This window comes from Hypomesus nipponensis, chromosome 20 (genome assembly GCF_054491055.1).
Source record: "Hypomesus nipponensis isolate SF chromosome 20, ASM5449105v1, whole genome shotgun sequence".
Taxonomy (NCBI): domain Eukaryota; kingdom Metazoa; phylum Chordata; class Actinopteri; order Osmeriformes; family Osmeridae; genus Hypomesus; species Hypomesus nipponensis.
Genome location: NC_140380.1, coordinates 4,714,435 through 4,732,092, shown reverse-complemented (window position 1 = coordinate 4,732,092; position 17,658 = coordinate 4,714,435). Strand labels below are relative to the sequence as shown.

General features: G+C 53.1%; 1 protein-coding gene and 66 non-coding genes across 67 annotated transcripts in view; 14 read left to right on the top strand and 53 right to left on the bottom strand.

The window, feature by feature from the left end:
• The window catches only part of LOC146245696 (retinal guanylyl cyclase 2-like), a 77,315-nt gene that overhangs the window by 53,456 nt on the left and 6,201 nt on the right, over positions 1–17,658 (bottom strand). The window contains exons 11-12 of the mRNA XM_084683439.1: positions 17,456–17,604; positions 16,716–16,879 (exon numbers count right to left, since the gene is read on the bottom strand). Of these exons, the coding sequence (XP_084539565.1) occupies positions 16,716–16,879; positions 17,456–17,604 (313 nt within the window). The remainder of the gene's footprint in view (positions 1–16,715; positions 16,880–17,455; positions 17,605–17,658) is intronic.
• Positions 151–240, top strand: trnay-gua (transfer RNA tyrosine (anticodon GUA)). Its single transcript is given in 2 exon segments — positions 151–187; positions 205–240. It is a non-coding gene; the product is annotated as a tRNA-Tyr (tRNA).
• Positions 337–408, bottom strand: trnae-cuc (transfer RNA glutamic acid (anticodon CUC)). Its single transcript has one exon. It is a non-coding gene; the product is annotated as a tRNA-Glu (tRNA).
• trnat-agu (transfer RNA threonine (anticodon AGU)) lies at positions 528–601 on the bottom strand. Its single transcript has one exon. It is a non-coding gene; the product is annotated as a tRNA-Thr (tRNA).
• On the bottom strand, positions 800–873 carry trnan-guu (transfer RNA asparagine (anticodon GUU)). The gene has a single exon. It is a non-coding gene; the product is annotated as a tRNA-Asn (tRNA).
• On the bottom strand, positions 1,095–1,166 carry trnaw-cca (transfer RNA tryptophan (anticodon CCA)). The gene has a single exon. It is a non-coding gene; the product is annotated as a tRNA-Trp (tRNA).
• Positions 1,362–1,451, top strand: trnay-gua (transfer RNA tyrosine (anticodon GUA)). Its single transcript is given in 2 exon segments — positions 1,362–1,398; positions 1,416–1,451. It is a non-coding gene; the product is annotated as a tRNA-Tyr (tRNA).
• Positions 1,548–1,619, bottom strand: trnae-cuc (transfer RNA glutamic acid (anticodon CUC)). The gene has a single exon. It is a non-coding gene; the product is annotated as a tRNA-Glu (tRNA).
• trnat-agu (transfer RNA threonine (anticodon AGU)) lies at positions 1,739–1,812 on the bottom strand. The gene has a single exon. It is a non-coding gene; the product is annotated as a tRNA-Thr (tRNA).
• On the bottom strand, positions 2,011–2,084 carry trnan-guu (transfer RNA asparagine (anticodon GUU)). The gene has a single exon. It is a non-coding gene; the product is annotated as a tRNA-Asn (tRNA).
• On the bottom strand, positions 2,306–2,377 carry trnaw-cca (transfer RNA tryptophan (anticodon CCA)). Its single transcript has one exon. It is a non-coding gene; the product is annotated as a tRNA-Trp (tRNA).
• Positions 2,573–2,662, top strand: trnay-gua (transfer RNA tyrosine (anticodon GUA)). Its single transcript is given in 2 exon segments — positions 2,573–2,609; positions 2,627–2,662. It is a non-coding gene; the product is annotated as a tRNA-Tyr (tRNA).
• On the bottom strand, positions 2,759–2,830 carry trnae-cuc (transfer RNA glutamic acid (anticodon CUC)). Its single transcript has one exon. It is a non-coding gene; the product is annotated as a tRNA-Glu (tRNA).
• On the bottom strand, positions 2,950–3,023 carry trnat-agu (transfer RNA threonine (anticodon AGU)). Its single transcript has one exon. It is a non-coding gene; the product is annotated as a tRNA-Thr (tRNA).
• On the bottom strand, positions 3,222–3,295 carry trnan-guu (transfer RNA asparagine (anticodon GUU)). Its single transcript has one exon. It is a non-coding gene; the product is annotated as a tRNA-Asn (tRNA).
• On the bottom strand, positions 3,517–3,588 carry trnaw-cca (transfer RNA tryptophan (anticodon CCA)). Its single transcript has one exon. It is a non-coding gene; the product is annotated as a tRNA-Trp (tRNA).
• Positions 3,784–3,873, top strand: trnay-gua (transfer RNA tyrosine (anticodon GUA)). The gene is given in 2 exon segments: positions 3,784–3,820; positions 3,838–3,873. It is a non-coding gene; the product is annotated as a tRNA-Tyr (tRNA).
• trnae-cuc (transfer RNA glutamic acid (anticodon CUC)) lies at positions 3,969–4,040 on the bottom strand. Its single transcript has one exon. It is a non-coding gene; the product is annotated as a tRNA-Glu (tRNA).
• Positions 4,160–4,233, bottom strand: trnat-agu (transfer RNA threonine (anticodon AGU)). Its single transcript has one exon. It is a non-coding gene; the product is annotated as a tRNA-Thr (tRNA).
• On the bottom strand, positions 4,432–4,505 carry trnan-guu (transfer RNA asparagine (anticodon GUU)). Its single transcript has one exon. It is a non-coding gene; the product is annotated as a tRNA-Asn (tRNA).
• Positions 4,727–4,798, bottom strand: trnaw-cca (transfer RNA tryptophan (anticodon CCA)). The gene has a single exon. It is a non-coding gene; the product is annotated as a tRNA-Trp (tRNA).
• trnay-gua (transfer RNA tyrosine (anticodon GUA)) lies at positions 4,994–5,083 on the top strand. Its single transcript is given in 2 exon segments — positions 4,994–5,030; positions 5,048–5,083. It is a non-coding gene; the product is annotated as a tRNA-Tyr (tRNA).
• trnae-cuc (transfer RNA glutamic acid (anticodon CUC)) lies at positions 5,181–5,252 on the bottom strand. The gene has a single exon. It is a non-coding gene; the product is annotated as a tRNA-Glu (tRNA).
• Positions 5,372–5,445, bottom strand: trnat-agu (transfer RNA threonine (anticodon AGU)). Its single transcript has one exon. It is a non-coding gene; the product is annotated as a tRNA-Thr (tRNA).
• Positions 5,643–5,716, bottom strand: trnan-guu (transfer RNA asparagine (anticodon GUU)). Its single transcript has one exon. It is a non-coding gene; the product is annotated as a tRNA-Asn (tRNA).
• trnaw-cca (transfer RNA tryptophan (anticodon CCA)) lies at positions 5,938–6,009 on the bottom strand. The gene has a single exon. It is a non-coding gene; the product is annotated as a tRNA-Trp (tRNA).
• Positions 6,205–6,294, top strand: trnay-gua (transfer RNA tyrosine (anticodon GUA)). The gene is given in 2 exon segments: positions 6,205–6,241; positions 6,259–6,294. It is a non-coding gene; the product is annotated as a tRNA-Tyr (tRNA).
• trnae-cuc (transfer RNA glutamic acid (anticodon CUC)) lies at positions 6,391–6,462 on the bottom strand. The gene has a single exon. It is a non-coding gene; the product is annotated as a tRNA-Glu (tRNA).
• trnat-agu (transfer RNA threonine (anticodon AGU)) lies at positions 6,582–6,655 on the bottom strand. Its single transcript has one exon. It is a non-coding gene; the product is annotated as a tRNA-Thr (tRNA).
• On the bottom strand, positions 6,854–6,927 carry trnan-guu (transfer RNA asparagine (anticodon GUU)). Its single transcript has one exon. It is a non-coding gene; the product is annotated as a tRNA-Asn (tRNA).
• trnaw-cca (transfer RNA tryptophan (anticodon CCA)) lies at positions 7,149–7,220 on the bottom strand. Its single transcript has one exon. It is a non-coding gene; the product is annotated as a tRNA-Trp (tRNA).
• Positions 7,416–7,505, top strand: trnay-gua (transfer RNA tyrosine (anticodon GUA)). Its single transcript is given in 2 exon segments — positions 7,416–7,452; positions 7,470–7,505. It is a non-coding gene; the product is annotated as a tRNA-Tyr (tRNA).
• On the bottom strand, positions 7,607–7,678 carry trnae-cuc (transfer RNA glutamic acid (anticodon CUC)). Its single transcript has one exon. It is a non-coding gene; the product is annotated as a tRNA-Glu (tRNA).
• Positions 7,798–7,871, bottom strand: trnat-agu (transfer RNA threonine (anticodon AGU)). Its single transcript has one exon. It is a non-coding gene; the product is annotated as a tRNA-Thr (tRNA).
• Positions 8,070–8,143, bottom strand: trnan-guu (transfer RNA asparagine (anticodon GUU)). The gene has a single exon. It is a non-coding gene; the product is annotated as a tRNA-Asn (tRNA).
• trnaw-cca (transfer RNA tryptophan (anticodon CCA)) lies at positions 8,365–8,436 on the bottom strand. The gene has a single exon. It is a non-coding gene; the product is annotated as a tRNA-Trp (tRNA).
• Positions 8,632–8,721, top strand: trnay-gua (transfer RNA tyrosine (anticodon GUA)). The gene is given in 2 exon segments: positions 8,632–8,668; positions 8,686–8,721. It is a non-coding gene; the product is annotated as a tRNA-Tyr (tRNA).
• Positions 8,820–8,891, bottom strand: trnae-cuc (transfer RNA glutamic acid (anticodon CUC)). Its single transcript has one exon. It is a non-coding gene; the product is annotated as a tRNA-Glu (tRNA).
• trnat-agu (transfer RNA threonine (anticodon AGU)) lies at positions 9,011–9,084 on the bottom strand. Its single transcript has one exon. It is a non-coding gene; the product is annotated as a tRNA-Thr (tRNA).
• Positions 9,283–9,356, bottom strand: trnan-guu (transfer RNA asparagine (anticodon GUU)). Its single transcript has one exon. It is a non-coding gene; the product is annotated as a tRNA-Asn (tRNA).
• Positions 9,578–9,649, bottom strand: trnaw-cca (transfer RNA tryptophan (anticodon CCA)). Its single transcript has one exon. It is a non-coding gene; the product is annotated as a tRNA-Trp (tRNA).
• On the top strand, positions 9,845–9,934 carry trnay-gua (transfer RNA tyrosine (anticodon GUA)). Its single transcript is given in 2 exon segments — positions 9,845–9,881; positions 9,899–9,934. It is a non-coding gene; the product is annotated as a tRNA-Tyr (tRNA).
• trnae-cuc (transfer RNA glutamic acid (anticodon CUC)) lies at positions 10,037–10,108 on the bottom strand. The gene has a single exon. It is a non-coding gene; the product is annotated as a tRNA-Glu (tRNA).
• Positions 10,228–10,301, bottom strand: trnat-agu (transfer RNA threonine (anticodon AGU)). The gene has a single exon. It is a non-coding gene; the product is annotated as a tRNA-Thr (tRNA).
• trnan-guu (transfer RNA asparagine (anticodon GUU)) lies at positions 10,500–10,573 on the bottom strand. The gene has a single exon. It is a non-coding gene; the product is annotated as a tRNA-Asn (tRNA).
• On the bottom strand, positions 10,795–10,866 carry trnaw-cca (transfer RNA tryptophan (anticodon CCA)). Its single transcript has one exon. It is a non-coding gene; the product is annotated as a tRNA-Trp (tRNA).
• On the top strand, positions 11,062–11,151 carry trnay-gua (transfer RNA tyrosine (anticodon GUA)). Its single transcript is given in 2 exon segments — positions 11,062–11,098; positions 11,116–11,151. It is a non-coding gene; the product is annotated as a tRNA-Tyr (tRNA).
• trnae-cuc (transfer RNA glutamic acid (anticodon CUC)) lies at positions 11,250–11,321 on the bottom strand. Its single transcript has one exon. It is a non-coding gene; the product is annotated as a tRNA-Glu (tRNA).
• Positions 11,441–11,514, bottom strand: trnat-agu (transfer RNA threonine (anticodon AGU)). The gene has a single exon. It is a non-coding gene; the product is annotated as a tRNA-Thr (tRNA).
• Positions 11,713–11,786, bottom strand: trnan-guu (transfer RNA asparagine (anticodon GUU)). Its single transcript has one exon. It is a non-coding gene; the product is annotated as a tRNA-Asn (tRNA).
• trnaw-cca (transfer RNA tryptophan (anticodon CCA)) lies at positions 12,008–12,079 on the bottom strand. The gene has a single exon. It is a non-coding gene; the product is annotated as a tRNA-Trp (tRNA).
• Positions 12,275–12,364, top strand: trnay-gua (transfer RNA tyrosine (anticodon GUA)). The gene is given in 2 exon segments: positions 12,275–12,311; positions 12,329–12,364. It is a non-coding gene; the product is annotated as a tRNA-Tyr (tRNA).
• trnae-cuc (transfer RNA glutamic acid (anticodon CUC)) lies at positions 12,465–12,536 on the bottom strand. The gene has a single exon. It is a non-coding gene; the product is annotated as a tRNA-Glu (tRNA).
• trnat-agu (transfer RNA threonine (anticodon AGU)) lies at positions 12,656–12,729 on the bottom strand. Its single transcript has one exon. It is a non-coding gene; the product is annotated as a tRNA-Thr (tRNA).
• On the bottom strand, positions 12,928–13,001 carry trnan-guu (transfer RNA asparagine (anticodon GUU)). Its single transcript has one exon. It is a non-coding gene; the product is annotated as a tRNA-Asn (tRNA).
• trnaw-cca (transfer RNA tryptophan (anticodon CCA)) lies at positions 13,223–13,294 on the bottom strand. Its single transcript has one exon. It is a non-coding gene; the product is annotated as a tRNA-Trp (tRNA).
• Positions 13,490–13,579, top strand: trnay-gua (transfer RNA tyrosine (anticodon GUA)). The gene is given in 2 exon segments: positions 13,490–13,526; positions 13,544–13,579. It is a non-coding gene; the product is annotated as a tRNA-Tyr (tRNA).
• On the bottom strand, positions 13,683–13,754 carry trnae-cuc (transfer RNA glutamic acid (anticodon CUC)). The gene has a single exon. It is a non-coding gene; the product is annotated as a tRNA-Glu (tRNA).
• Positions 13,874–13,947, bottom strand: trnat-agu (transfer RNA threonine (anticodon AGU)). The gene has a single exon. It is a non-coding gene; the product is annotated as a tRNA-Thr (tRNA).
• Positions 14,146–14,219, bottom strand: trnan-guu (transfer RNA asparagine (anticodon GUU)). The gene has a single exon. It is a non-coding gene; the product is annotated as a tRNA-Asn (tRNA).
• Positions 14,441–14,512, bottom strand: trnaw-cca (transfer RNA tryptophan (anticodon CCA)). The gene has a single exon. It is a non-coding gene; the product is annotated as a tRNA-Trp (tRNA).
• Positions 14,708–14,797, top strand: trnay-gua (transfer RNA tyrosine (anticodon GUA)). Its single transcript is given in 2 exon segments — positions 14,708–14,744; positions 14,762–14,797. It is a non-coding gene; the product is annotated as a tRNA-Tyr (tRNA).
• Positions 14,897–14,968, bottom strand: trnae-cuc (transfer RNA glutamic acid (anticodon CUC)). The gene has a single exon. It is a non-coding gene; the product is annotated as a tRNA-Glu (tRNA).
• Positions 15,088–15,161, bottom strand: trnat-agu (transfer RNA threonine (anticodon AGU)). The gene has a single exon. It is a non-coding gene; the product is annotated as a tRNA-Thr (tRNA).
• Positions 15,360–15,433, bottom strand: trnan-guu (transfer RNA asparagine (anticodon GUU)). The gene has a single exon. It is a non-coding gene; the product is annotated as a tRNA-Asn (tRNA).
• trnaw-cca (transfer RNA tryptophan (anticodon CCA)) lies at positions 15,655–15,726 on the bottom strand. The gene has a single exon. It is a non-coding gene; the product is annotated as a tRNA-Trp (tRNA).
• On the top strand, positions 15,922–16,011 carry trnay-gua (transfer RNA tyrosine (anticodon GUA)). The gene is given in 2 exon segments: positions 15,922–15,958; positions 15,976–16,011. It is a non-coding gene; the product is annotated as a tRNA-Tyr (tRNA).

Sequence of the window (17,658 nt, the reverse complement as noted above, 5' to 3'; positions counted from 1 at the left end):
CAAACAGAAGAAGTCTCCAAAAAGGCAATTTGAATTGCAACCTGACTGAGATCACGCAGACTCGGCCTCGTGACCCCCGCAGCTGTTCACTGAGACCAATCTGGTAACAAGTTCAACATCTAGCTTGTTCCCTAACTCTCACTCGTTCACCCTTCGATAGCTCAGTTGGTAGAGCGGAGGACTGTAGGTCAAGCGCGGTTGGAAATCCTTAGGTCGCTGGTTCAAATCCGGCTCGAAGGAGGGATGTTTTGGGGTCAAATATTGCCTATATGACAGCGAGGCTACTCTACCAGCAGGGACATCCCCCCCCATTTTAAAAGAGGCCTAAAAACAAGTTTCCCTGACCGGGAATCGAACCCGGGCCGCGGCGGTGAGAGCGCCGAATCCTAGCCACTAGACCACCAGGGAGAGCTCTGCTTCTCCTGCTCGCTCTGCTCACTGTCAAAGATGAGGGCCAAGTTGCAAGGCCAACCTTTCAAATGAACCTGTCACCAGGGAGAGCTTGGTTTTCCTCTTGCGCCAAAAATAGGCTCCGCTGAGATTCGAACTCAGGATCTCCTGTTTACTAGACAGGCGCTTTGACCAACTAAGCCACGGCGCCTTGGTTGGAGCCCCGTGAAGGGCTCACGACGCTTTTTTTTTCTCTTCGGCTAGGTGCGCTTCAAGGTTATGCCCAGCATGCAGCAAAGCCTCTCAAGGCACCAGAATGAAGAGATGTTCCCGCTCCTTCGACTCTGATGGCGGTACAGCTCATTGTCACACAGGCAGGACCCACGACAGAAGCAAACAAGAAAACACTCGTCCCTGGGTGGGCTCGAACCACCATCCTTTCGGTTAACAGCCGAACGCGCTAACCAATTGCGCCACAGAGACCCTGGCGCCACAGAACCAGGACTGACAAACGCAAGGAGGAAACGCTGGGAGACGCGTGCCTTCGAAGGGCTTTTCTTTGCCCTGCCTGGAAGTGGTGGCATGACTCACGTTGAGGAAGCAATCAGAGCTTGATTTTGCCAGCTCTGTAAAAGGGAGAGCTCTCACGGCGTCCCCAAGAACAGACATGCTTTCCCCAATGGAGGGCCACACATAATGTCCACTGACCCCGACGTGATTTGAACACGCAACCTTCTGATCTGGAGTCAGACGCGCTACCGTTGCGCCACGAGGCCTACGTGCATGCAAGGAGGCAACATTCCGAGCTAGACTCTGATGTGCAAACAGAAGAAGTCTCCAAAAAGGCAATTTGAATTGCAACCTGACTGAGATCACGCAGACTCGGCCTCGTGACCCCCGCAGCTGTTCACTGAGACCAATCTGGTAACAAGTTCAACATCTAGCTTGTTCCCTAACTCTCACTCGTTCACCCTTCGATAGCTCAGTTGGTAGAGCGGAGGACTGTAGGTCAAGCGCGGTTGGAAATCCTTAGGTCGCTGGTTCAAATCCGGCTCGAAGGAGGGATGTTTTGGGGTCAAATATTGCCTATATGACAGCGAGGCTACTCTGCCAGCAGGGACATCCCCCCCCATTTTAAAAGAGGCCTAAAAACAAGTTTCCCTGACCGGGAATCGAACCCGGGCCGCGGCGGTGAGAGCGCCGAATCCTAGCCACTAGACCACCAGGGAGAGCTCTGCTTCTCCTGCTCGCTCTGCTCACTGTCAAAGATGAGGGCCAAGTTGCAAGGCCAACCTTTCAAATGAACCTGTCACCAGGGAGAGCTTGGTTTTCCTCTTGCGCCAAAAATAGGCTCCGCTGAGATTCGAACTCAGGATCTCCTGTTTACTAGACAGGCGCTTTGACCAACTAAGCCACGGCGCCTTGGTTCGAGCGCCGTGAAGGGCTCACGACGCTTTTTTTTTCTCTTCGGCTAGGTGCGCTTCAAGGTTATGCCCAGCATGCAGCAAAGCCTCTCAAGGCACCAGAATGAAGAGATGTTCCCGCTCCTTCGACTCTGATGGCGGTACAGCTCATTGTCACACAGGCAGGACCCACGACAGAAGCAAACAAGAAAACACTCGTCCCTGGGTGGGCTCGAACCACCATCCTTTCGGTTAACAGCCGAACGCGCTAACCAATTGCGCCACAGAGACCCTGGCTCCACAGAACCAGGACTGACAAACGCAAGGAGGAAACGCTGGGAGACGCGTGCCTTCGAAGAGCTTTTCTTTGCCCTGCCTGGAAGTGGTGGCATGACTCACGTTGAGGAAGCAATCAGAGCTTGATTTTGCCAGCTCTGTAAAAGAGAGAGCTTTCACGGGGTCTCCAAGAACAGACATGCTTTCCCCAATGGAGGGCCACACATAATGTCCACTGACCCCGACGTGATTTGAACACGCAACCTTCTGATCTGGAGTCAGACGCGCTACCGTTGCGCCACGAGGCCTACGTGCATGCAAGGAGGCAACATTCCGAGCTAGACTCTGATGTGCAAACAGAAGAAGTCTCCAAAAAGGCAATTTGAATTGCAACCTGACTGAGATCACGCAGACTCGGCCTCGTGACCCCCGCAGCTGTTCACTGAGACCAATCTGGTAACAAGTTCAACATCTAGCTTGTTCCCTAACTCTCACTCGTTCACCCTTCGATAGCTCAGTTGGTAGAGCGGAGGACTGTAGGTCAAGCGCGGTTGGAAATCCTTAGGTCGCTGGTTCAAATCCGGCTCGAAGGAGGGATGTTTTGGGGTCAAATATTGCCTATATGACAGCGAGGCTACTCTACCAGCAGGGACATCCCCCCCCATTTTAAAAGAGGCCTAAAAACAAGTTTCCCTGACCGGGAATCGAACCCGGGCCGCGGCGGTGAGAGCGCCGAATCCTAGCCACTAGACCACCAGGGAAAGCTCTGCTTCTCCTGCTCGCTCTGCTCACTGTCAAAGATGAGGGCCAAGTTGCAAGGCCAACCTTTCAAATGAACCTGTCACCAGGGAGAGCTTGGTTTTCCTCTTGCGCCAAAAATAGGCTCCGCTGAGATTCGAACTCAGGATCTCCTGTTTACTAGACAGGCGCTTTGACCAACTAAGCCACGGCGCCTTGGTTAGAGCCCCGTGAAGGGCTCACAACGCTTTTTTTTTCTCTTCGGCTAGGTGCGCTTCAAGGTTATGCCCAGCATGCAGCAAAGCCTCTCAAGGCACCAGAATGAAGAGATGTTCCCGCTCCTTCGACTCTGATGGCGGTACAGCTCATTGTCACACAGGCAGGACCCACGACAGAAGCAAACAAGAAAACACTCGTCCCTGGGTGGGCTCGAACCACCATCCTTTCGGTTAACAGCCGAACGCGCTAACCAATTGCGCCACAGAGACCCTGGCTCCACAGAACCAGGACTGACAAACGCAAGGAGGAAACGCTGGGAGACGCCTGCCTTCGAAGGGCTTTTCTTTGCCCTGCCTGGAAGTGGTGGCATGACTCACGTTGAGGAAGCAATCAGAGCTTGATTTTGCCAGCTCTGTAAAAGGGAGAGCTCTCACGGCGTCCCCAAGAACAGACATGCTTTCCCCAATGGAGGGCCACACATAATGTCCACTGACCCCGACGTGATTTGAACACGCAACCTTCTGATCTGGAGTCAGACGCCCTACCGTTGCGCCACGAGGCCTACGTGCATGCAAGGAGGCAACATTCCGAGCTAGACTCTGATGTGCAAACAGAAGAAGTCTCCAAAAAGGCAATTCGAATTGCAACCTGACTGAGATCACGCAGACTCGGCCTCGTGACCCCCGCAGCTGTTCACTGAGACCAATCTGGTAACAAGTTCAACATCTAGCTTGTTCCCTAACTCTCACTCGTTCACCCTTCGATAGCTCAGTTGGTAGAGCGGAGGACTGTAGGTCAGGCGCGGTTGGAAATCCTTAGGTCGCTGGTTCAAATCCGGCTCGAAGGAGGGATGTTTTGGGGTCAAATATTGCCTATATGACAGCGAGGCTACTCTACCAGCAGGGACATCCCCCCCATTTTAAAAGAGGCCTAAAAACAAGTTTCCCTGACCGGGAATCGAACCCGGGCCGCGGCGGTGAGAGCGCCGAATCCTAGCCACTAGACCACCAGGGAGAGCTCTGCTTCTCCTGCTCGCTCTGCTCACTGTCAAAGATGAGGGCCAAGTTGCAAGGCCAACCTTTCAAATGAACCTGTCACCAGGGAGAGCTTGGTTTTCCTCTTGCGCCAAAAATAGGCTCCGCTGAGATTCGAACTCAGGATCTCCTGTTTACTAGACAGGCGCTTTGACCAACTAAGCCACGGCGCCTTGGTTAGAGCCCCGTGAAGGGCTCACGACGCTTTTTTTTTCTCTTCGGCTAGGTGCGCTTCAAGGTTATGCCCAGCATGCAGCAAAGCCTCTCAAGGCACCAGAATGAAGAGATGTTCCCGCTCCTTCGACTCTGATGGCGGTACAGCTCATTGTCACACAGGCAGGACCCACGACAGAAGCAAACAAGAAAACACTCGTCCCTGGGTGGGCTCGAACCACCATCCTTTCGGTTAACAGCCGAACGCGCTAACCAATTGCGCCACAGAGACCTTGGCGCTACAGAACCAGGACTGACAAACGCAAGGAGGAAACGCTGGGAGACGCCTGCCTTCGAAGGGCTTTTCTTTGCCCTGCCTGGAAGTGGTGGCATGACTCACGTTGAGGAAGCAATCAGAGCTTGATTTTGCCAGCTCTGTAAAAGGGAGAGCTCTCACGGCGTCCCCAAGAACAGACATGCTTTCCCCAATGGAGGGCCACGCATAATGTCCACTGACCCCGACGTGATTTGAACACGCAACCTTCTGATCTGGAGTCAGACGCGCTACCGTTGCGCCACGAGGCCTACGTGCATGCAAGGAGGCAACATTCCGAGCTAGACTCTGATGTGCAAACAGAAGAAGTCTCCAAAAAGGCAATTCGAATTGCAACCTGACTGAGATCACGCAGACTCGGCCTTGTGACCCCCGCAGCTGTTCACTGAGACCAATCTGGTAACAAGTTCAACATCTAGCTTGTTCCCTAACTCTCACTCGTTCACCCTTCGATAGCTCAGTTGGTAGAGCGGAGGACTGTAGGTCAAGCGCGGTTGGAAATCCTTAGGTCGCTGGTTCAAATCCGGCTCGAAGGAGGGATGTTTTGGGGTCAAATATTGCCTATATGACAGCGAGGCTACTCTACCAGCAGGGACATCCCCCCCCCATTTTAAAAGAGGCCTAAAAACAAGTTTCCCTGACCGGGAATCGAACCCGGGCCGCGGCGGTGAGAGCGCCGAATCCTAGCCACTAGACCACCAGGGAGAGCTCTGCTTCTCCTGCTCGCTCTGCTCACTGTCAAAGATGAGGGCCAAGTTGCAAGGCCAACCTTTCAAATGAACCTGTCACCAGGGAGAGCTTGGTTTTCCTCTTGCGCCAAAAATAGGCTCCGCTGAGATTCGAACTCAGGATCTCCTGTTTACTAGACAGGCGCTTTGACCAACTAAGCCACGGCGCCTTGGTTAGAGCCCCGTGAAGGGCTCACGACGCTTTTTTTTCTCTTCGGCTAGGTGCGCTTCAAGGTTATGCCCAGCATGCAGCAAAGCCTCTCAAGGCACCAGAATGAAGAGATGTTCCCGCTCCTTCGACTCTGATGGCGGTACAGCTCATTGTCACACAGGCAGGACCCACGACAGAAGCAAACAAGAAAACACTCGTCCCTGGGTGGGCTCGAACCACCATCCTTTCGGTTAACAGCCGAACGCGCTAACCAATTGCGCCACAGAGACCCTGGCTCCACAGAACCAGGACTGACAAACGCAAGGAGGAAACGCTGGGAGACGCGTGCCTTCGAAGGGCTTTTCTTTGCCCTGCCTGGAAGTGGTGGCATGACTCACGTTGAGGAAGCAATCAGAGCTTGATTTTGCCAGCTCTGTAAAAGGGAGAGCTCTCACGGCGTCCCCAAGAACAGACATGCTTTCCCCAATGGAGGGCCACACATAATGTCCACTGACCCCGACGTGATTTGAACACGCAACCTTCTGATCTGGAGTCAGACGCGCTACCGTTGCGCCACGAGGCCTACGTGCATGCAAGGAGGCAACATTCCGAGCTAGACTCTGATGTGCAAACAGAAGAAGTCTCCAAAAAGGCAATTTGAATTGCAACCTGACTGAGATCACGCAGACTCGGCCTCGTGACCCCCGCAGCTGTTCACTGAGACCAATCTGGTAACAAGTTCAACATCTAGCTTGTTCCCTAACTCTCACTCGTTCACCCTTCGATAGCTCAGTTGGTAGAGCGGAGGACTGTAGGTCAAGCGCGGTTGGAAATCCTTAGGTCGCTGGTTCAAATCCGGCTCGAAGGAGGGATGTTTTGGGGTCAAATATTGCCTATATGACAGCGAGGCTACTCTGCCAGCAGGGTCATCCCCCCCCATTTTAAAAGAGGCCTAAAAACAAGTTTCCCTGACCGGGAATCGAACCCGGGCCGCGGCGGTGAGAGCGCCGAATCCTAGCCACTAGACCACCAGGGAGAGCTCTGCTTCTCCTGCTCGCTCTGCTCACTGTCAAAGATGAGGGCCAAGTTGCAAGGCCAACCTTTCAAATGAACCTGTCACCAGGGAGAGCTTGGTTTTCCTCTTGCGCCAAAAATAGGCTCCGCTGAGATTCGATCTCAGGATCTCCTGTTTACTAGACAGGCGCTTTGACCAACTAAGCCACGGCGCCTTGGTTCGAGCGCCGTGAAGGGCTCACGACGCTTTTTTTTTCTCTTCGGCTAGGTGCGCTTCAAGGTTATGCCCAGCATGCAGCAAAGCCTCTCAAGGCACCAGAATGAAGAGATGTTCCCGCTCCTTCGACTCTGATGGCGGTACAGCTCATTGTCACACAGGCAGGACCCACGACAGAAGCAAACAAGAAAACACTCGTCCCTGGGTGGGCTCGAACCACCATCCTTTCGGTTAACAGCCGAACGCGCTAACCAATTGCGCCACAGAGACCCTGGCTCCACAGAACCAGGACTGACAAACGCAAGGAGGAAACGCTGGGAGACGCGTGCCTTCGAAGAGCTTTTCTTTGCCCTACCTGGAAGTGGTGGCATGACTCACGTTGAGGAAGCAATCAGAGCTTGATTTTGCCAGCTCTGTAAAAGAGAGAGCTTTCACGGGGTCTCCAAGAACAGACATGCTTTCCCCAATGGAGGGCCACGCATAATGTCCACTGACCCCGACGTGATTTGAACACGCAACCTTCTGATCTGGAGTCAGACGCGCTACCGTTGCGCCACGAGGCCTACGTGCATGCAAGGAGGCAACATTCCGAGCTAGACTCTGATGTGCAAACAGAAGAAGTCTCCAAAAAGGCAATTCGAATTGCAACCTGACTGAGATCACGCAGACTCGGCCTCGTGACCCCCGCAGCTGTTCACTGAGACCAATCTGGTAACAAGTTCAACATCTAGCTTGTTCCCTAACTCTCACTCGTTCACCCTTCGATAGCTCAGTTGGTAGAGCGGAGGACTGTAGGTCAAGCGCGGTTGGAAATCCTTAGGTCGCTGGTTCAAATCCGGCTCGAAGGAGGGATGTTTTGGGGTCAAATATTGCCTATGTGACAGCGAGGCTACTCTGCCAGCAGGGACATCCCCCCCCCCCCCATTTTAAAAGAGGCCTAAAAACAAGTTTCCCTGACCGGGAATCGAACCCGGGCCGCGGCGGTGAGAGCGCCGAATCCTAGCCACTAGACCACCAGGGAGAGCTCTGCTTCTCCTGCTCGCTCTGCTCACTGTCAAAGATGAGGGCCAAGTTGCAAGGCCAACCTTTCAAATGAACCTGTCACCAGGGAGAGCTTGGTTTTCCTCTTGCGCCAAAAATAGGCTCCGCTGAGATTCGAACTCAGGATCTCCTGTTTACTAGACAGGCGCTTTGACCAACTAAGCCACGGCGCCTTGGTTCGAGCGCCGTGAAGGGCTCACGACGCTTTTTTTTTCTCTTCGGCTAGGTGCGCTTCAAGGTTATGCCCAGCATGCAGCAAAGCCTCTCAAGGCACCAGAATGAAGAGATGTTCCCGCTCCTTCGACTCTGATGGCGGTACAGCTCATTGTCACACAGGCAGGACCCACGACAGAAGCAAACAAGAAAACACTCGTCCCTGGGTGGGCTCGAACCACCATCCTTTCGGTTAACAGCCGAACGCGCTAACCAATTGCGCCACAGAGACCCTGGCTCCACAGAACCAGGACTGACAAACGCAAGGAGGAAACGCTGGGAGACGCGTGCCTTCGAAGAGCTTTTCTTTGCCCTACCTGGAAGTGGTGGCATGACTCACGTTGAGGAAGCAATCAGAGCTTGATTTTGCCAGCTCTGTAAAAGAGAGAGCTTTCACGGGGTCTCCAAGAACAGACATGCTTTCCCCAATGGAGGGCCACGCATAATGTCCACTGACCCCGACGTGATTTGAACACGCAACCTTCTGATCTGGAGTCAGACGCGCTACCGTTGCGCCACGAGGCCTACGTGCATGCAAGGAGGCAACATTCCGAGCTAGACTCTGATGTGCAAACAGAAGAAGTCTCCAAAAAGGCAATTCGAATTGCAACCTGACTGAGATCACGCAGACTCGGCCTCGTGACCCCCGCAGCTGTTCACTGAGACCAATCTGGTAACAAGTTCAACATCTAGCTTGTTCCCTAACTCTCACTCGTTCACCCTTCGATAGCTCAGTTGGTAGAGCGGAGGACTGTAGGTCAAGCGCGGTTGGAAATCCTTAGGTCGCTGGTTCAAATCCGGCTCGAAGGAGGGATGTTTTGGGGTCAAATATTGCCTATATGACAGCGAGGCTACTCTGCCAGCAGGGACATCCCCCCCCCCATTTTAAAAGAGGCCTAAAAACAAGTTTCCCTGACCGGGAATCGAACCCGGGCCGCGGCGGTGAGAGCGCCGAATCCTAGCCACTAGACCACCAGGGAGAGCTCTGCTTCTCCTGCTCGCTCTGCTCACTGTCAAAGATGAGGGCCAAGTTGCAAGGCCAACCTTTCAAATGAACCTGTCACCAGGGAGAGCTTGGTTTTCCTCTTGCGCCAAAAATAGGCTCCGCTGAGATTCGAACTCAGGATCTCCTGTTTACTAGACAGGCGCTTTGACCAACTAAGCCACGGCGCCTTGGTTCGAGCGCCGTGAAGGGCTCACGACGCTTTTTTTTTCTCTTCGGCTAGGTGCGCTTCAAGGTTATGCCCAGCATGCAGCAAAGCCTCTCAAGGCACCAGAATGAAGAGATGTTCCCGCTCCTTCGACTCTGATGGCGGTACAGCTCATTGTCACACAGGCAGGACCCACGACAGAAGCAAACAAGAAAACACTCGTCCCTGGGTGGGCTCGAACCACCATCCTTTCGGTTAACAGCCGAACGCGCTAACCAATTGCGCCACAGAGACCCTGGCTCCACAGAACCAGGACTGACAAACGCAAGGAGGAAACGCTGGGAGACGCGTGCCTTCGAAGAGCTTTTCTTTGCCCTGCCTGGAAGTGGTGGCATGACTCACGTTGAGGAAGCAATCAGAGCTTGATTTTGCCAGCTCTGTAAAAGAGAGAGCTTTCACGGGGTCTCCAAGAACAGACATGCTTTCCCCAATGGAGGGCCACGCATAATGTCCACTGACCCCGACGTGATTTGAACACGCAACCTTCTGATCTGGAGTCAGACGCGCTACCGTTGCGCCACGAGGCCTACGTGCATGCAAGGAGGCAACATTCCGAGCTAGACTCTGATGTGCAAACAGAAGAAGTCTCCAAAAAGGCAATTCGAATTGCAACCTGACTGAGATCACGCAGACTCGGCCTCGTGACCCCCGCAGCTGTTCACTGAGACCAATCTGGTAACAAGTTCAACATCTAGCTTGTTCCCTAACTCTCACTCGTTCACCCTTCGATAGCTCAGTTGGTAGAGCGGAGGACTGTAGGTCAAGCGCGGTTGGAAATCCTTAGGTCGCTGGTTCAAATCCGGCTCGAAGGAGGGATGTTTTGGGGTCAAATATTGCCTATATGACAGCGAGGCTACTCTGCCAGCAGGGACATCCCCCCCCCCCCCCATTTTAAAAGAGGCCTAAAAACAAGTTTCCCTGACCGGGAATCGAACCCGGGCCGCGGCGGTGAGAGCGCCGAATCCTAGCCACTAGACCACCAGGGAGAGCTCTGCTTCTCCTGCTCGCTCTGCTCACTGTCAAAGATGAGGGCCAAGTTGCAAGGCCAACCTTTCAAATGAACCTGTCACCAGGGAGAGCTTGGTTTTCCTCTTGCGCCAAAAATAGGCTCCGCTGAGATTCGAACTCAGGATCTCCTGTTTACTAGACAGGCGCTTTGACCAACTAAGCCACGGCGCCTTGGTTAGAGCCCCGTGAAGGGCTCACGACGCTTTTTTTTTCTCTTCGGCTAGGTGCGCTTCAAGGTTATGCCCAGCATGCAGCAAAGCCTCTCAAGGCACCAGAATGAAGAGATGTTCCCGCTCCTTCGACTCTGATGGCGGTACAGCTCATTGTCACACAGGCAGGACCCACGACAGAAGCAAACAAGAAAACACTCGTCCCTGGGTGGGCTCGAACCACCATCCTTTCGGTTAACAGCCGAACGCGCTAACCAATTGCGCCACAGAGACCCTGGCTCCACAGAACCAGGACTGACAAACGCAAGGAGGAAACGCTGGGAGACGCGTGCCTTCGAAGAGCTTTTCTTTGCCCTGCCTGGAAGTGGTGGCATGACTCACGTTGAGGAAGCAATCAGAGCTTGATTTTGCCAGCTCTGTAAAAGAGAGAGCTTTCACGGGGTCTCCAAGAACAGACATGCTTTCCCCAATGGAGGGCCACGCATAATGTCCACTGACCCCGACGTGATTTGAACACGCAACCTTCTGATCTGGAGTCAGACGCGCTACCGTTGCGCCACGAGGCCTACGTGCATGCAAGGAGGCAACATTCCGAGCTAGACTCTGATGTGCAAACAGAAGAAGTCTCCAAAAAGGCAATTCGAATTGCAACCTGACTGAGATCACGCAGACTCGGCCTCGTGACCCCCGCAGCTGTTCACTGAGACCAATCTGGTAACAAGTTCAACATCTAGCTTGTTCCCTAACTCTCACTCGTTCACCCTTCGATAGCTCAGTTGGTAGAGCGGAGGACTGTAGGTCAAGCGCGGTTGGAAATCCTTAGGTCGCTGGTTCAAATCCGGCTCGAAGGAGGGATGTTTTGGGGTCAAATATTGCCTATATGACAGCGAGGCTACTCTGCCAGCAGGGACATCCCCCCCCCCATTTTAAAAGAGGCCTAAAAACAAGTTTCCCTGACCGGGAATCGAACCCGGGCCGCGGCGGTGAGAGCGCCGAATCCTAGCCACTAGACCACCAGGGAGAGCTCTGCTTCTCCTGCTCGCTCTGCTCACTGTCAAAGATGAGGGCCAAGTTGCAAGGCCAACCTTTCAAATGAACCTGTCACCAGGGAGAGCTTGGTTTTCCTCTTGCGCCAAAAATAGGCTCCGCTGAGATTCGAACTCAGGATCTCCTGTTTACTAGACAGGCGCTTTGACCAACTAAGCCACGGCGCCTTGGTTCGAGCGCCGTGAAGGGCTCACAACGCTTTTTTTTTCTCTTCGGCTAGGTGCGCTTCAAGGTTATGCCCAGCATGCAGCAAAGCCTCTCAAGGCACCAGAATGAAGAGATGTTCCCGCTCCTTCGACTCTGATGGCGGTACAGCTCATTGTCACACAGGCAGGACCCACGACAGAAGCAAACAAGAAAACACTCGTCCCTGGGTGGGCTCGAACCACCATCCTTTCGGTTAACAGCCGAACGCGCTAACCAATTGCGCCACAGAGACCCTGGCTCCACAGAACCAGGACTGACAAACGCAAGGAGGAAACGCTGGGAGACGCGTGCCTTCGAAGAGCTTTTCTTTGCCCTGCCTGGAAGTGGTGGCATGACTCACGTTGAGGAAGCAATCAGAGCTTGATTTTGCCAGCTCTGTAAAAGAGAGAGCTTTCACGGGGTCTCCAAGAACAGACATGCTTTCCCCAATGGAGGGCCACGCATAATGTCCACTGACCCCGACGTGATTTGAACACGCAACCTTCTGATCTGGAGTCAGACGCGCTACCGTTGCGCCACGAGGCCTACGTGCATGCAAGGAGGCAACATTCCGAGCTAGACTCTGATGTGCAAACAGAAGAAGTCTCCAAAAAGGCAATTCGAATTGCAACCTGACTGAGATCACGCAGACTCGGCCTCGTGACCCCCGCAGCTGTTCACTGAGACCAATCTGGTAACAAGTTCAACATCTAGCTTGTTCCCTAACTCTCACTCGTTCACCCTTCGATAGCTCAGTTGGTAGAGCGGAGGACTGTAGGTCAAGCGCGGTTGGAAATCCTTAGGTCGCTGGTTCAAATCCGGCTCGAAGGAGGGATGTTTTGGGGTCAAATATTGCCTATATGACAGCGAGGCTACTCTGCCAGCAGGGACATCCCCCCCCCCCCATTTTAAAAGAGGCCTAAAAACAAGTTTCCCTGACCGGGAATCGAACCCGGGCCGCGGCGGTGAGAGCGCCGAATCCTAGCCACTAGACCACCAGGGAGAGCTCTGCTTCTCCTGCTCGCTCTGCTCACTGTCAAAGATGAGGGCCAAGTTGCAAGGCCAACCTTTCAAATGAACCTGTCACCAGGGAGAGCTTGGTTTTCCTCTTGCGCCAAAAATAGGCTCCGCTGAGATTCGATCTCAGGATCTCCTGTTTACTAGACAGGCGCTTTGACCAACTAAGCCACGGCGCCTTGGTTCGAGCGCCGTGAAGGGCTCACGACGCTTTTTTTTTCTCTTCGGCTAGGTGCGCTTCAAGGTTATGCCCAGCATGCAGCAAAGCCTCTCAAGGCACCAGAATGAAGAGATGTTCCCGCTCCTTCGACTCTGATGGCGGTACAGCTCATTGTCACACAGGCAGGACCCACGACAGAAGCAAACAAGAAAACACTCGTCCCTGGGTGGGCTCGAACCACCATCCTTTCGGTTAACAGCCGAACGCGCTAACCAATTGCGCCACAGAGACCCTGGCTCCACAGAACCAGGACTGACAAACGCAAGGAGGAAACGCTGGGAGACGCGTGCCTTCGAAGAGCTTTTCTTTGCCCTGCCTGGAAGTGGTGGCATGACTCACGTTGAGGAAGCAATCAGAGCTTGATTTTGCCAGCTCTGTAAAAGAGAGAGCTTTCACGGGGTCTCCAAGAACAGACATGCTTTCCCCAATGGAGGGCCACGCATAATGTCCACTGACCCCGACGTGATTTGAACACGCAACCTTCTGATCTGGAGTCAGACGCGCTACCGTTGCGCCACGAGGCCTACGTGCATGCAAGGAGGCAACATTCCGAGCTAGACTCTGATGTGCAAACAGAAGAAGTCTCCAAAAAGGCAATTCGAATTGCAACCTGACTGAGATCACGCAGACTCGGCCTCGTGACCCCCGCAGCTGTTCACTGAGACCAATCTGGTAACAAGTTCAACATCTAGCTTGTTCCCTAACTCTCACTCGTTCACCCTTCGATAGCTCAGTTGGTAGAGCGGAGGACTGTAGGTCAAGCGCGGTTGGAAATCCTTAGGTCGCTGGTTCAAATCCGGCTCGAAGGAGGGATGTTTTGGGGTCAAATATTGCCTATGTGACAGCGAGGCTACTCTGCCAGCAGGGACATCCCCCCCCCCCCCCCATTTTAAAAGAGGCCTAAAAACAAGTTTCCCTGACCGGGAATCGAACCCGGGCCGCGGCGGTGAGAGCGCCGAATCCTAGCCACTAGACCACCAGGGAGAGCTCTGCTTCTCCTGCTCGCTCTGCTCACTGTCAAAGATGAGGGCCAAGTTGCAAGGCCAACCTTTCAAATGAACCTGTCACCAGGGAGAGCTTGGTTTTCCTCTTGCGCCAAAAATAGGCTCCGCTGAGATTCGAACTCAGGATCTCCTGTTTACTAGACAGGCGCTTTGACCAACTAAGCCACGGCGCCTTGGTTCGAGCGCCGTGAAGGGCTCACGACGCTTTTTTTTTCTCTTCGGCTAGGTGCGCTTCAAGGTTATGCCCAGCATGCAGCAAAGCCTCTCAAGGCACCAGAATGAAGAGATGTTCCCGCTCCTTCGACTCTGATGGCGGTACAGCTCATTGTCACACAGGCAGGACCCACGACAGAAGCAAACAAGAAAACACTCGTCCCTGGGTGGGCTCGAACCACCATCCTTTCGGTTAACAGCCGAACGCGCTAACCAATTGCGCCACAGAGACCCTGGCTCCACAGAACCAGGACTGACAAACGCAAGGAGGAAACGCTGGGAGACGCGTGCCTTCGAAGAGCTTTTCTTTGCCCTGCCTGGAAGTGGTGGCATGACTCACGTTGAGGAAGCAATCAGAGCTTGATTTTGCCAGCTCTGTAAAAGAGAGAGCTTTCACGGGGTCTCCAAGAACAGACATGCTTTCCCCAATGGAGGGCCACGCATAATGTCCACTGACCCCGACGTGATTTGAACACGCAACCTTCTGATCTGGAGTCAGACGCGCTACCGTTGCGCCACGAGGCCTACGTGCATGCAAGGAGGCAACATTCCGAGCTAGACTCTGATGTGCAAACAGAAGAAGTCTCCAAAAAGGCAATTCGAATTGCAACCTGACTGAGATCACGCAGACTCGGCCTCGTGACCCCCGCAGCTGTTCACTGAGACCAATCTGGTAACAAGTTCAACATCTAGCTTGTTCCCTAACTCTCACTCGTTCACCCTTCGATAGCTCAGTTGGTAGAGCGGAGGACTGTAGGTCAAGCGCGGTTGGAAATCCTTAGGTCGCTGGTTCAAATCCGGCTCGAAGGAGGGATGTTTTGGGGTCAAATATTGCCTATATGACAGCGAGGCTACTCTGCCAGCAGGGACATCCCCCCCCCCCATTTTAAAAGAGGCCTAAAAACAAGTTTCCCTGACCGGGAATCGAACCCGGGCCGCGGCGGTGAGAGCGCCGAATCCTAGCCACTAGACCACCAGGGAGAGCTCTGCTTCTCCTGCTCGCTCTGCTCACTGTCAAAGATGAGGGCCAAGTTGCAAGGCCAACCTTTCAAATGAACCTGTCACCAGGGAGAGCTTGGTTTTCCTCTTGCGCCAAAAATAGGCTCCGCTGAGATTCGAACTCAGGATCTCCTGTTTACTAGACAGGCGCTTTGACCAACTAAGCCACGGCGCCTTGGTTCGAGCGCCGTGAAGGGCTCACAACGCTTTTTTTTTCTCTTCGGCTAGGTGCGCTTCAAGGTTATGCCCAGCATGCAGCAAAGCCTCTCAAGGCACCAGAATGAAGAGATGTTCCCGCTCCTTCGACTCTGATGGCGGTACAGCTCATTGTCACACAGGCAGGACCCACGACAGAAGCAAACAAGAAAACACTCGTCCCTGGGTGGGCTCGAACCACCATCCTTTCGGTTAACAGCCGAACGCGCTAACCAATTGCGCCACAGAGACCCTGGCTCCACAGAACCAGGACTGACAAACGCAAGGAGGAAACGCTGGGAGACGCGTGCCTTCGAAGAGCTTTTCTTTGCCCTGCCTGGAAGTGGTGGCATGACTCACGTTGAGGAAGCAATCAGAGCTTGATTTTGCCAGCTCTGTAAAAGAGAGAGCTTTCACGGGGTCTCCAAGAACAGACATGCTTTCCCCAATGGAGGGCCACGCATAATGTCCACTGACCCCGACGTGATTTGAACACGCAACCTTCTGATCTGGAGTCAGACGCGCTACCGTTGCGCCACGAGGCCTACGTGCATGCAAGGAGGCAACATTCCGAGCTAGACTCTGATGTGCAAACAGAAGAAGTCTCCAAAAAGGCAATTCGAATTGCAACCTGACTGAGATCACGCAGACTCGGCCTCGTGACCCCCGCAGCTGTTCACTGAGACCAATCTGGTAACAAGTTCAACATCTAGCTTGTTCCCTAACTCTCACTCGTTCACCCTTCGATAGCTCAGTTGGTAGAGCGGAGGACTGTAGGTCACGCGCGGTTGGAAATCCTTAGGTCGCTGGTTCAAATCCGGCTCGAAGGAGGGATGTTTTGGGGTCAAATATTGCCTATATGACAGCGAGGCTACTCTACCAGCAGGGACATCCCCCCCCACCCCCCCATTTTAAAAGAGGCCTAAAAACAAGTTTCCCTGACCGGGTATCGAACCCGGGCCGCGGCGGTGAGAGCGCCGAATCCTATCCACTATGTTTTCCATTGTGCAAAACTACCTGAACAATTCAACGAAGAAGTCCCCAAAACGTAATTCTAATTGCAACCTAACTGAGATCACGCCGACCCAGTCTCGTGACCCCTGCAGAGCAGCCGCGGTTTGACTTCAAATTCTTCAAATGGGCCTCGGACGTGAGCCGCCCTCAACCTCATTGATCAATCCTGATCAAATGTTGCTATGGCTAATGCTTTCTTCCCTGACATGGCATTGGCGTGAGCTATGTTTATGATTTGTAAGGATGTCATCATTGACTGTATAATTTCTGTCTCTCTTCAAGTTTGACCATTCCATTCTGTTCTTTGAAACCAATCTCTTATCAAATTCATTTGAAATTGAGCTGACACCTATGCCAAAAAAAGTCTGAAAGCGGTCCATGTCTTACTTTGAGACACAAGTCCAATGTGCTATCTATTGCGCCACAGAGATCCAGTCTTTACAAAAATAGGACAGAAGAATTGAAGGAATTGCCGCGAGATGGAATCAAGGATTTTTGTATTTATTTGTGTGAGACTCACGGAGGCAGCATCTGTGTGAGGAGCTTCTCTGTCTTCTGCTTCTCTATTTCCAGCTCCTCGGTCCGCTCCCTTATCAGCTCCTCCAGGTTGGATGAGTATTGTTCCAGCATGCGTAGCATGGAGTCTATGATGTTGGTCTTCCTCCCCTTGTTGATGTTCTTAAACTGGGGAAGGGCAGTTTGCAGAGGAGGATGGGAGGATGAGTGAAGTGAGCAAGTGGAAGATCAAAGGTTAACAGTACTTTTTCCTGTCAGCATTCGAACAGGTACCTGCGTACCTGGTTATAGATGAGGTACTTGTCTACCTGGTTATAGACATGGTCACTGTAACTGGTTATAGACATGGTAACTGTCTACTTGTTTTTTTTTATTTATTTTTTTTACATTTTTTAGTCATTTAGCAGACGCTCTTATCCAGAGCGACTTACAGTAAGTACAGGGACATTACCCCCAAGGCAAGTAGGGTGAAGTGCCTTGCCCATGGACACAACGTCATTTGGCACGGCAGGGAATCGATCTGGCAACCTTCAGATTACTAGCCCGATTCCCTCACCGTTCAGCCACCTGACTCACTAGCATGGAATAGCATGGTAGAGAAGTAGTTTTCTACCATGGTTATCGATGTGGTAGCTGTCTCCCTGGTCTCTCTACCTTGTTATGGATGAGATAGAAGTCTACCTGGTCTGGTTTGTCTACCTGGTTTAAGATGAGGTAGCAGTCTACCTGGTCTGGTCTGTCTACCTGATCAAAGATGAGGTTGAAGTCGGGGCGTCTTTCTGGTTGCTCACTCCAGCACAGCTTCATCAGCTGGATGCACTCAAGGGGGGCGTGGTCTGGAGACACCAGCGGTCGGCACAGAGGAGGAGGCTTCTTGATCCTCTGGATAATGTCTGGAGCCCACACACACGTGTGCACACACACACACACACACACACAGGTTGAAC